At 40.3% G+C, this 12,788-nt stretch overlaps 2 protein-coding genes across 2 annotated transcripts; one reads left to right on the plus strand and one right to left on the minus strand.

Annotated features, from left to right (window-relative positions):
• The first annotated feature begins 63 nt into the window (after positions 1–63).
• On the plus strand, positions 64–8,593 carry LOC124131491 (GPI ethanolamine phosphate transferase 3-like). The gene is made up of 5 exons (XM_046494777.2): positions 64–936; positions 1,537–1,696; positions 2,112–3,870; positions 5,479–5,867; positions 6,961–8,593. Exons 1-5 carry the CDS (start codon positions 182–184, stop codon positions 7,153–7,155), a joined length of 3,258 nt encoding a protein of 1,085 aa, XP_046350733.2. The 5' UTR covers positions 64–181; the 3' UTR covers positions 7,156–8,593.
• Positions 8,594–8,817: 224 nt separating this feature from the next.
• Positions 8,818–11,500, minus strand: LOC124131489 (neugrin-like). Its single transcript, XM_046494776.2, has 2 exons — positions 11,216–11,500; positions 8,818–10,374 (listed from the first exon to the last, which is right to left on the minus strand). The coding sequence occupies exons 1-2, from the start codon at positions 11,437–11,439 to the stop codon at positions 9,315–9,317; spliced, it is 1,284 nt and encodes a 427-aa protein (XP_046350732.2). The 5' UTR covers positions 11,440–11,500; the 3' UTR covers positions 8,818–9,314.
• Between the last annotated feature and the right edge of the window lie 1,288 nt (positions 11,501–12,788).

Genomic DNA, 12,788 nt, shown 5'->3' on the forward strand with positions numbered 1-12,788 from the left:
TCTTTGACAAATAGTATCTGACATTTGCGCCTGAAAGATTGAACCAATCAACTATCGGGAAATAATGAGCGCGTACCTGCAAGATGTCTGCGTCCATGCCTCAGGCATGAATAAGAAAGAAATTGTTGTGTAGTAACTGTTTTACTGTATTTCTTCAACAGCACTGACACTTGCTTCAATAATGCAGCAGGGCGTTAAAGTCTGTGTACTTGTGATCAGTCTGATTGTGATTTATACGACAGGGTGTCTAATTTTTACCAGAGGCTTTCTACTGAAACGATCGGTTGTCAATGAAAACAGCACCTGTCATGCTGATTTTTCGGTGCAGAAGGATGATCATGGAGACGACGGGTGTTGGCAACATTCCAGATTCAAAAGAGCAATAATTATTGTTATCGACGCTTTGAAATACGAATTTATGAAGTATGACCCGAAGCTGAAATCAAAATCATTTTTCTTGAACAAACTTCCTTTCTTGAATAATGTTTTGAATCGCAAACCAAAACATTCCAGATTATATAGGTTTATAGCAGACCCCCCAACAACCACGTTACAACGCATAAAGGGACTTACAACTGGTAGTTTGCCTACTTTTGTAGATGCTGGGGCAAACTTTGCTAGTGCTGAAATAACCGAAGATAACATCATTGATCAGTTAATTACACAAGATAAAAAGATAAAATTTCTTGGGGATGATACGTGGATCGGACTATTTCCTAACCGTTTTTCTAAAGCATTCCCGTTTCCATCTTTCAACGTTAAAGATCTCCATACAGTTGACAATGGCATACTTCGGCATCTCATGCCAGAAATTCGCAAACGAAACTGGGATATCATGATAGCACATTTTCTCGGAGTTGATCATTGTGGTCATAGATTTGGACCTAATCATCCAGCAATGGCAGAAAAACTTTCACAAATGGATCAGATGCTCAGGTAAATAATAATTGGCCAGCATCTCTTAAGACTGAGAATTGGTGATGGAGGAATGGAGTACGTACAAACCCGTGAAGTGAAGTAGAGATGATGATTTATATCATGACAGATGAACACTTGACATGCCAAGGAGTTACATTCCATTATTAGTAAATGATTTAACATTGTGGCGTTATGTCCCTTTTGATCCCAGCATTCAAATACCTGTTTATCATGTGGGAGTGTGGGGAAGCAGGTCAGTGGTTTGATACCATGTCCACATCATATTGAAAGATGGTACTATCCTGCCCGACACTTGACATAAAGGAAATAAACAATGACTGGCTGGCTCAGATTCCCTGTGATGTGTCTGAGTGGGATATCCATGTAAAACTGTTGCATAGTATCTCAGTGGGGAAGCCCTGTAAAACCAGACTAGTACAAGCAGCCACACACACACATGCATGCACGTTGCTATATGAGTGAAATAATTTTGAATGCAAAATCTACTAAGTCCTAACATTCAGGTAAGTTATTGGCAAACCAATATGGTTTTAAGAAAAAAACCATTTGTGTCAGATGTTGCTGAGTAAAGGTACATGTTTTCAATTTTGTATTCAGCAATGTGACACGGGAGATGAAGGATGATACTGTGCTGTTTGTGCTGGGGGACCACGGAATGACGAAGACTGGTGATCATGGTGGAGACAGCGACGATGAGTTGGAAGCAGGGCTGTTTGTCTACAGTCCATCTCAGCTGGCAGCTACAGACTATAAACCAGTGCGTTAGTTGTCTCTGCATGGGGTAGTGCATCTATATCAGTCAGAAAATACTATTTTGTGGCCTTTGCCTGCTGATTGCTTATTTTCCAAACATGTTGTCTGTTATGAGTTTACATTAACCCTACGTAAACGTGTTGACGTTGTGGAGTTTTTTGGTAGGTCTTCCTGACCAAATGAGAGCTCAATGTTTGTCAAGGCAAAAAATAGTCCTTTTTCAGAAATGTATATTCAAGGCAAAAAATATTTTAGTTAAATAACAACTGTAACAATCTTCAGAGAAAGTATGTGGCCTAAAAAGCTAAATCAATTATATCCTATGAATACAGATTTTGCAAAGTCAAGTTTACTATAAGGATTGAAGTCGAATGAGTAACTAATGAACTAAGTAACATCTACTGATTCTGTGGTTTCAGGACGTTGTGAACTCTGTGGCCCAGACTGATCTCGTCCCCACCCTGGCTCTCCTGCTGGGTGTACCCATCCCCTTCTCCAACCTGGGCATGGTGATCAAGGACCTCTTCACACACTGTTCCTGGTGGAAGACGAGCACCAGCGACATCAAGCAGGTGTATCATTCCGTCAAGGCACTCCGTCTCAATGCACACCAGATCAGCAATTACCTAAAGACCTACTCAAAAGTTTCATCTGATTTCCCCCAGGACAAGTGGAGCAGACTGCAGGAACTGCTTCAACATTCAGAGACTGACCTCCAGAGTCTTCTGACCTCTATGGTACAAGAAGGAGAAACTGCCGATATTTTGAAAAGATTCCAGAAATTAGAAGATCATTATGCTCAATTTATGACAGATGTTCGGGAAATATGCCAGGGAATATGGGCTAAATTTGATGTAATGTCCATTTTGATTGGGATATTAACTATGGCTGTAGGTTTAAGTATTAACATACTGATACTGCGTTGTTTGACGAGAGATGGAAGCGATTCTTGGACCCCTGTGTATGTGGCGACTACTGCAGCATGGGTGTATCTGGTGTATGCCATTGTGCAAACTGTTTTTCTGTCGGATTTTGTGAATCCAATGATGTTGTTTGTGTTAGGGGGCATGCTGCTTCTAGTTCTGTGGATTTTGATCAAAAATTCCTTTTATGGAGCAACCAAGGTTGAAGGAAGCCAGAAGTCACAAAATATCCAACATTCGTTAAGCTTTGATGATATTTTTGGAATCTCAATTTGTGTTCTGTATTTTCTTGTTTACTTCTCAAATAGTTTCGTGGTACTGGAAGATAGTGTAACAATGTTCTTCTCACAAACCATGATCTGGATGTTTGGCTTAAAAAATATTAAGTACAACATGTCAATCTACTTATCACAGAAGAGTCATAAAGAAATAGCAGCAAGACGCAGTAAGTCCAAACTGACCATCAACATCCTGAGCCTTGTGTCTCACCCAGTGACCTTGACCCTTGTCTTCACCTTGACCTGCAGTGTGTGTCTTCGTCTGTCGGTTCCATTCCGTGCATGTAGAGAAGAACAGTGGTTCTGCAACAACACTATATTCATGAAACCTCTTGCAAACTTGGCAGTTGATGCTGTCGGTTATCGAAACGTCAGATATTTCTTCAGTATCGCTGCTTTATCAGCTTTCATCATTTCCATCCGCCAGTGGCTGAAGTGTTATGGCAACCTCAATGGATACTCACCAACTGTGATGTGCATGAGATTCGCATATCCATTTGCGGGAGTTTGCTGTTGTCTACACTGGGCTCTGCAAGGACTCCCAGTGCAGGTCCTGGATTATCTCCCTTGGTGGCAGCAGGTGCTTCTGGCCCAGCTTGTCTACGTGTCGCTCCTACTCTCCATCCTCATCCTGGTCTTCAAGCCACTGTGTGTGTACAAGCGACCCTCTGCTAGGGATCCTTCAATCGCAATTCCCTATGGAGGTTTAGACGGGCCTCAGATCATCCCCACTGTGTACAAACATCTCCGAGATCGCTTGAGAGCAGAGGCAGATACAGATGCAAAACCGCCAGTTGTGTATGGACTGGGCACTGTCTATAGTGCCAGCCTTTTACAGGTTGTTATGGTGACAGGGCTGTTGTTGTCCCTGTTGCTAGGTGATGGATTAGCACCAAGTCTTCTTCTTGCTCTCCTGACTGTGTATGTCTTTTATGAGATTTATGGAGCAAGCGTCTTTCATCATATTGAAACAACAGGTAATAAGAATGTACATATGACTATCTCCACCACCCTCTCTTTCCTGAAGCTTACTATACATGTAACTGTAACAGGATAACATGTCACAGAATGTACCTTATTGGTGACATGTTTCAACAAAAGTACAACTACCAGATGCAAATTGTTGCCTGACATCAAAACAACACAGTTCTATTTTTTCAAATAAAGAAGTTACAAACGATTTGAGGTAAGGACGGGTTTAACACTTGTCCAAGATCATTGCACATATATGGCAGTGTGTGTGTTGAGGGGTGCACTTGTATTAGTCCTGATTAATTTAGAATATATTACACCAGCCCACTGATATACCATGCCACAGTTTAAACATCAGACACAGTGTACCGACTCCAAGCCGACCAGTAGTTGTTTTAGCCCCTTAATACTGAGTTCCAGGCACAGTAACAAGAAGTACCACTTTTTAACATCTTGTGGTATGACACGGCCGGGGGATCGAGCCCCGGACCTTCTGCTCTCCGGGCGGATGCTCACCGAGGCGGTCACAAACGATTTGTTCATTGTTTAGGGACTGGTCATTTATGATAGTGAAGGGGGAGGGGGAGGGGGTGTCATGGAAAAATGAAAAACTGAAGTGGTGCCTTTTGCTATTTACTGATTTTGGGCATTTTTACTTTTCTCAATTTCAATGGAAACAATTTGGACTCTGTCTCATAGAGGTATGGAGTTCGTTTCCATAGCCCAACTAAAAAATCGTTCAATATGTTGCAACAAAATTTGGGAGATATATCAAACAGATCCTGAAGTGGTGCCTTTTGCTATTTGTAGATTTTTTACATTTTTATTGTTCTTGATTTCCATGGAAATAATTTGGACTTAGTCTCAAAAGGGGCTGAAGGATTTCGTTTCTGGAGCACAACTTGAAAACCATGAAGTCCTTTTTACCAAACCTGGTACATGTATTAACCAAGGGCTGAAGTGGTACCTTTTGCTTTTTAGGAATTTTTCAAAATTTGATTTTTCCCTGTTTCCATGGAAACAATTTAGACTTTGCTGAAACAGAGGTAGGTGTTGTTTCCGAAGCAGAACTAAGAAAACTAGGCAACGATTTTCACCCAAACTTGGTACAGGTATTAATCAGGGGCTGAAGTGGTTCCTTTTCCTATTTAGGAAATTGAAAACAATTATTTTTTCTCCCATATCCCTAGCAACAAGTTTGACTTTAACTGTGTACATAGTAGTGTGTCTGTCCAGACCATATCTCTGAAACTAAAAGGTATTCTTACATGACACTTTGCACACACAAAGACCAGGTTGTCAAATACTGCCTTTTGATACTTAGGGATTTTTATAATTATTATGTTTTTCATTTCCATGGCAACAAGTTTGACTTTGACTTAGAAATTCAAAGTTCTGAAATCCCAATTCCATAGTATTGGTTTGATAGCTCAATAACTACTCTTGTATACGGACAGACAGATTAGATAGAAATTCTCTTAAACTGTTGGACTTAAAGTAACAGTCACATGATTTGTTCTTTTGAATTTGTGGGGGCCGGGGAGTTTGTCATCAACTGATGACTCTTGTTTCATTATTTTTACTTAACATTTGAAACATGGTTATCATTTCAGACAGACATCATCTTGTTCCATTGTCAGCCATTGTCACACTTGGTCTCCTCATGTCGACATTCTTCTTTGCAACTGGACATCAAACAACTGTTCCTGCCATCAGATTTGAGTCGGCATTCACTGGTTTCCATGGCGATTTCACATACAACGTCATCCCCGCAGTCCTCATCGCACTCAACACGTTTGCCTCACAAGTGTTCTTCATAGTTATCTCCCCTTTATTGTTGTTCTGGCCCCATCTAGAAGGCGTTGTGTCCCAGCTAATGCGGCATGTGTCAAAGAAGGACCGTGTGTGGCGAGGGGACTTTGTAGCATACGATGACAGAACTTCATTCAGGAAAAACATCATGAGACTTGTGTTTGGTTTATTACTGTTTTCAGCATTTAAGGTAAGGCTAATAAATCATGACATCTTGGAATTGCTTGTTACTTTCTTTTTGTGCCCTGTATTTTACTGGCAGTCAGTCTTAATTTTAAACTTCATGATAATTTGATTATGTATATATATATATATATATAGCATATTTCACTCTTATGAAGGTACCAGTAGGCTGAAATTGATCTCTATTTATGTCATTTATGACGCGGCAGGGATTCGAACCATCGATCTTCCGCTCTCTGGCCAGTCGCTCTGTCCACTAAACCTCGGAGCCAGTCTTCATAGTGAAAATTAATGATAAGACGTATTTAGGCTAATGATATGTGTTTTGTTTGATGATTTACGATTGGCAATACATACAGTGAAACCTCCTTACCTTGAGGGGCGGTCAGGTAGCCAAATGGTTCTAGCATTCGCTCGTCCTGCAGAAAACCCGGATTCGATTCCCGACATGGGTACAATGTGTGAAGCACATTTCTGGGGTCCCCAACCGTGATATTGCTGGAATATTGCTAAAAGCAGCGTAAAACCTCACTCACTCGCTCACTCATAAAAGAGTGTGCGTTATTGAAATCCAGTAACATCTTGGGTACCTGGGGCTAGTACAGATTCCTGAGGGCTAGTACAAACTCTCAGCTACTTTAACACCACAAAGGCTTTTGATTTTTACTTGGGCTAGAAAAGATTCGAGTTTAGTTCTAACCTTGAATACCGTTAGTAATGAACCTGTTTAATGTTCAAAGCGCTAGTTGTTGCAAGAGATGTGGTCAAAGAAGATGAATCAGTGTTATTGTCATATGTTGTAGAATACAGATGGCACTGTTGTCAATATTGCCAAAATTTGCATGTGGTGTTGCATCCTTATGTATTCCAGAAATACATGACTGGGTTCCAATCTTGCATTTGCCCTGATTATGTTTCTTGGTTTGTCAGCACCTACCCTTGGTTTCAATCAAATGGTAAACAAGGTAGAAGCCAGTAAGGCTTGCATCAGTCTGGGCGGTTTCACATATTGAACTGACATGCCGTGATAAGACAAATACTATTAGACAGATACTGTTAGATACTCACTCACCAATAATTAAATCCCTCGTCTGTTGCAGGTGCTTGGTGCTATGGCGGCTGCAGGTTTACATCGGCGCCACCTCATGGTGTGGAAAATATTTGCTCCTCGTTTTGTTTTTGAGGGAGCGGCCATGTTTGTGACCTTCACTGCTGTATTGCTTGTGTACCTGTTTCTTGTAATAGTTGACAGGGCAGTGAACACATTCGCGGAGGGATTGAACAAGGAGAACTAGATGGACAATGTACATGCATCTTCCCGAAGCAAGAGGTAACCGACTTTAAAAGTCCAGTTTCCACCCTTGCCGAATTAGGCATGAATTACTGGACTTGATCGTAGCGCCACCAGTGGCTATTACCAGTGATGTCCCCTCTAAGCCTCTCCTATGGACCAATGAGATTCCACCTCTCGTATCACTTGCATTTGCTTCACCCAAAATGGTGGGGCCAAGTCAGGATGATCTGATCGATAATCAAGATCTATATTGTGATAAAACGGGTCTTACATCGCGAAATGCATCAAATCATGTGAGCACCTTGATTAAAAATAGAAAAGATTTGGAAAATATCTGCTGACGAGTTCGAGGTGCACATGCTTTGCAAATACTGCAATCGACCCAATTCTGCACGACAATTTACGAACCGGATTTCGATTTTGATTGGACTACGCATAGACTCGTTAGTCCAGCCAAAATGTAACTCCATAATACCAGTCTAGTTCGGCAAGGGTGGAAACTGGACTTTTATAGTCAGTTAACTCACTTGCCTCGGGAAGATGATGTACATGAGACAAATAGCAGTATTGTATTGTTTAAACAGAATCTGGGGTTGAGGGAGGATATTACTGCATTGGAGAAATTAGTGTTAGAGAAAAAAGATTGTGACAAATGTAGGAATAGTTTCTCTTAGTGCTTGGAGCAACACACCCTCGATAATCCAGCCTACTATATCACCATTCATTTATGTTATGATATATACCCTGGACTACGTCGCGACCATAGCCTCATATGTGAATTGATGTCACCAGGTCCATCTTTTCACCAACAAAGAACAGAATTTCTCTCCTGCGCTTACTTCAACAACCAATCAGAATGCCTCTTCTGAATGAACATTGTTACCGGTGTTGTTGCGCCACTGTGCGTGGGTTGAATCTCACACCAGTGGTCTGTCTGCTCCAGGCTGGTTTATGGGTGCCTGTTTTCTGTGCTGTGGACTAGGGTGTTTCATTTAGCTTCACTTCAGTTTCATCAACCTTTTCCAGCAGGGCTTCTGGGTTGGTTGGATGGTTTGTTGTTTAACGCCGCACTCAGCAATGGAATAGATGCCCAGCAGCCTGAGCTTGTCATGAGAGGCGACTACATGGATCCTGTGGTCACACTTGGTGACATGGTGTGCAGTGGCATGGGACATTACACATAATATTAATCACTCTTTGTCTTGTCCAGACTTGATTATCTAAAGGCCGCAATCATATTGCTGGAACGTTGCAATTTTTGACATTAATTGATTAAACAATCAAATTTTCTGCTACTTCCATTTGTACAGTTGATGCAGATATAGGATATCACTGTACCCTGATATACATTCTTTTTTGTGCCATCATTGTTTGTTACATTTTGTATACATATATCACCATTATTCAGGAAAAGTCAATAAATCTTATTGTTTTGTAAATATTTGTATGTATTGTGTTCTGCGATTAAAGACACAGTTACCATGGTTACAGTCACTGATATTTGCTTCAGTGTTGTTGAAATAATAGCGAGTGATTATGAAACCAACAAGGGTTCATCCTATTGCATGAGCTAAATTGTCTGCATATTGGATTGTAGGGAGTTATTTTGCCTAGCCATCATTGATAACTTGCGTCCTGGTCTCCATGGTAACACCCCACATGATTGTGGCTCTCACTGAGGCAGGTTTTATTCACTCATACAAGATGGACATACAAACAATATGAGCTGTACACTTGGTTCAACCTTACCAGTTTCTAAGCATTAGCTTTTTATAAATTAATTGTTAGATTATCATGGTTTTTTTCCCTTGATGAATAGATATGTGCCAAAAAGGACTGAATTGATCCTTATAAAGATCAATTCAGTCATTTTTGGAACATATCTATTCAACAACCTGACAAAGCTTAATCAAATATTTAACATGTTAAAAGCGGTATGACATGAAGTTTAAGACGAAGATGGGAGGGGATGACCATGATGATAATCTAGTGATTCGTTATACCATGTACACTGGCCTTACCATGCTTACTGTGAATACAACAGTATAAATGAAAGCTCTCTTTCTAGTTAAGGGTACACTTTCCTTTTGAAACTTTCACATGTAAACTTTATTGTCAAAACAACCCTACAGGCTAGTAACATGAAATGGTATGAAAATGTCATGGTTTTTTATACAGAAACTCTCCATCTTCATCATATACACAACTGTCCTTTTCATACACATCTTCCCTTTTGCTTGAGGATTTCCTGTTCATTAACATGGAAGGGTACTTCTCTGATTTTTCATGAAACCTATCCATGTTATCCTGTTTAAGTTCAGAAATTGTCAAGTTATCTCTTATTTGAAGCTCTCTCTTTGTATCTTCCACATGTAGCTGATCAGCATTCCATTCAGACTCTACCTCTGACCACATAGAATTGCGTTTTGTCTGGCGGACACTGTTAATTGGCCCAGTTTCAAACATACTCAAGTGTTCTAGTTGTGAATCGCTGAGTGATGTTAACTCTACTTTTCCCATACCAAGGGTCTGTGCTAATCTTTTCTGGCGGCGGGAAGGAGCTCCCGCTTCTGTTGCATCCTCTCTCTTTGTTGCATCTGTTACATGATCAGAAACAAGCAGCTCGTTTTCTCTATCTGACTTCAAATTATCCATACTGGAAATTTCTGCAAGCAAAGACTTATCATCAGAAAAATGTTTAGCATACTGATGTTTTGGTTCTCTGGTTGCTTTAAAATCTGTAACTATGGACTCAAAAAGTCCAACTTTCCTCTGGTGTGTCTGTGAAGTAAGCCTATCTGGAACAACAACACCGTCAATGCCACCTGCATTTATTACCAAGGCAAATTTATCTGATGATGTAAGATGCCTCACTGATTCTTCTACTGGTCCACCTTCAATGTCTTCCAACGCATTATCATTTTTCTTCAAGTAAGATCTCACGGCAAGCCAATTCTTACGGACACGATTATCATGTCTTTCTATTTCCCACTGTTGTTTTGGCACATAACTTGATTTGAGAATTGCGATGATGCCTGTCTCCGATACAGGAAAGCTCTTTGCTAATCTGGTCACAGTCCACTCGTGAGGGTATTCAGAGTTAAGATATCGAATTTGTTCTTTTGCATTCCATGAGAGGAGATTCAGTTCAGATGCTTTCTTGAAGTATTTCCTTTGCACGATCTTCTTTTTCAGCAACAATCTTTCTTTCTTTTCTTCTCTGGAACAAAATCAGTCTTGTTTTAATGACAAAATTGTGACCAAACTAAACCAGCTTCTGTACCATATTGAAGATATTCCTAAATTCTGTGTATTGTAACCCTAGTATAAAAAACAACTGTCCACCTTTTCTTATACTACATAAACAAATCATAAACATGTTAAAAAGGACAGTAATTACATCCTCTTGACTTTTGTATGTCGACATGAATCATAGATGAATGATTACATGTAAACATTTCAATCAGAAACAAAAGTGGTCTTAAAATGGCAATGAAAAATGCTAATCAAACGCTACTTTGGATTCAATAACCATGATAACAGGTTCATTAGTGGGCCATATCCAAGTATGTATGATTAACAACCAGTCTATGAGGTTGTATGTCAGACAGTAAAGGGAAACCGGAGCATTGCTTGGATATGGCAACTGCAGCTGATATCATGATACAGATACATGTTCATGAACCGTTTCATTCCCTCTTCCCGCCCCCCCCCCCCACCCCCAACACACACAAACTGTTATTGTGTGCATGCATTGCCGCTCAATCCTCCTTTTATAAATTATATATAATCCAATTATCTATATTATTATTGTATTTATTTATTTTTATTTATTTATTTATTTTTTTTTTTTTGGGGGGGGGGGGGGGGTCGAGCGGATCTATTAACAGCATAAAACCTAAATCATCATCTACATTTGTAGAAACGACAGCTTTAATATTCGCATTAGGCTTTTATCAATCCAAACAAATGAAAAATTCATCCATGCCCGTGGTGACAGTCGAGGCAGACAATGATTAGTGCCAGTAATATGAAAATCGGAAGCTGGTATGGTTACAAACCGTGTCTTATCTGCCTTAGACCGGAGGAGCTGGTCTTCAATTTGATCCAAGTCTGAAATTATTTCTGATTCGTCTGCAACATCATATTCGTTCAACTGAACAAACTCTGACGGTTTGTAGAATGGAATGTGTCCCCGTCGCGCATATCCTCGCAATGGAACCTGTGTTGATGACGAGCACAGTGCTAAGGGACGAACAAACTGATGAATTACACTTTTAAACATTCTTCCTGTCGATTAACAAAATTCAAACACACGTGAAAATGATATTACCACCATGTTGAATTTTGACCGGAAGTTAAATAGTATGTTTTGTCAGACTATTATTTGAAGTTCATAAACGTTATTCGAACAAGAAATTGATGGTGCCCCAGAATCAGGCTAAAACGACGACAAAGTTACCTGGTGAAAAAACTATATACCATGTATATATTATAACGGTTCAGTATCCTTATACGTACAATTCATTGTGCCTACAACGTGTATGGCTGCGCTGGGATATGCTTCAACATCTCTTTCCATACACGGAAATGGACTGTACCAAAGTACCAGCTTTTCCACGTACGACACAAAGTTAAACAAAAATAGATATTTCAATGTCTTTTATTCCAGTAACAACAGGACAATCTACACATATTCAAGACCACAAGTGGATCATGTTGACAATGTTCACTGACACAAGGTTACTGTTGCTGTTACTGTTGTTTGGTCAAATGGGAGCAGGTGGGAACGGCCTCATGTCAGAACGGATAAACAAAGACGAAAAAACTCAAGTATTGTGTCAACGTAAAATGGGGCATGAAGTATAGTTGGCTGGGTTTGTCCGGATTGTGTTGTTGAAAACCAAAACGAGTTATTGTAAAGTTGGCTAGGTTTGTCGAGATCCTGTGCATCGACGTCGCAGTCACTTAGAAAATCAAAGCATTCCATTGTCTTCCAATATAACTAATATCATGGTGTGTGAAATACATAGTTATTATTAATAATATATCCGTTGCTTTGACAAGGAATCAACAATTCACATAAGTAGGTATCAGATGTGATTGCGTTGGTGCTTCCAGAAAATATTTGTTTGAAGGAAGTTAGTTGGTCTATGCTTGTGACTTTTCGCTTCATCTACAAGGCAGTTGCCACGATGTTTGAGAGTGTTTTTTGCAGTATTGGGTTGGGAGTATGAGAGCCCTCTGCTAAGACGCCTCATTCAACTAATGATGAGCATATTTCCCTTAAAACGCCAGTGTCTTACGGAGCTTAGCTTCCGTTGCTTGGAGTGAGTGAGTGAGTTTGGTTTTACGCCGCTTTTAGCAATATTCCAGCAATATCACAGCGGGTGACACCAGAAATGGGCTTCACACACTGTACCCATGTCGGGAATCGAACCCGGGTCTTCGGCGTGACGAGCGAACGCTTTAACCACTAGGCTACCCGACCGCCCCCCGTTGCTTGGAATTGATCTGCGTTGTTTACTGTAGTTGTCCCGTATTTTGTTTGCAATCTGTGCTATATCCATGATTGAGGACGTCATGATGGGTTGATAAAGGGGTCCCATCTGTCGCACAGGCCCGGACAATAAG

The sequence above is a fragment of the Haliotis rufescens genome, unplaced genomic scaffold, assembly GCF_023055435.1.
Source record: "Haliotis rufescens isolate VD_foot unplaced genomic scaffold, xgHalRufe1.0.p SCAF_1, whole genome shotgun sequence".
Classification (NCBI taxonomy): domain Eukaryota; kingdom Metazoa; phylum Mollusca; class Gastropoda; order Lepetellida; family Haliotidae; genus Haliotis; species Haliotis rufescens.

What these genes read in the sequence shown, in the direction of transcription:
- LOC124131491 (XM_046494777.2), top strand. Translation starts at nt 182, where the DNA reads ATGCAGCAGGGCGTTAAAGTCTGTGTACTTGTGATCAGTCTGATTGTG. An exon ending in CAAATGGATCAGATGCTCAG is followed by an intron (nt 937 to 1,536) that starts GTAAATAATAAT and finishes TTTTGTATTCAG; the next exon opens with CAATGTGACACGGGAGATGA. An exon ending in TACTGTTTTCAGCATTTAAG is followed by an intron (nt 5,868 to 6,960) that starts GTAAGGCTAATA and finishes CGTCTGTTGCAG; the next exon opens with GTGCTTGGTGCTATGGCGGC.
- LOC124131489 (XM_046494776.2), bottom strand. Translation starts at nt 11,439, where the DNA reads ATGTTTAAAAGTGTAATTCATCAGTTTGTTCGTCCCTTAGCACTGTGC. An exon ending in TCTAAGGCAGATAAGACACG is followed by an intron (nt 10,375 to 11,215) that starts GTTTGTAACCAT and finishes ATTTTGTTCCAG; the next exon opens with AGAAGAAAAGAAAGAAAGAT.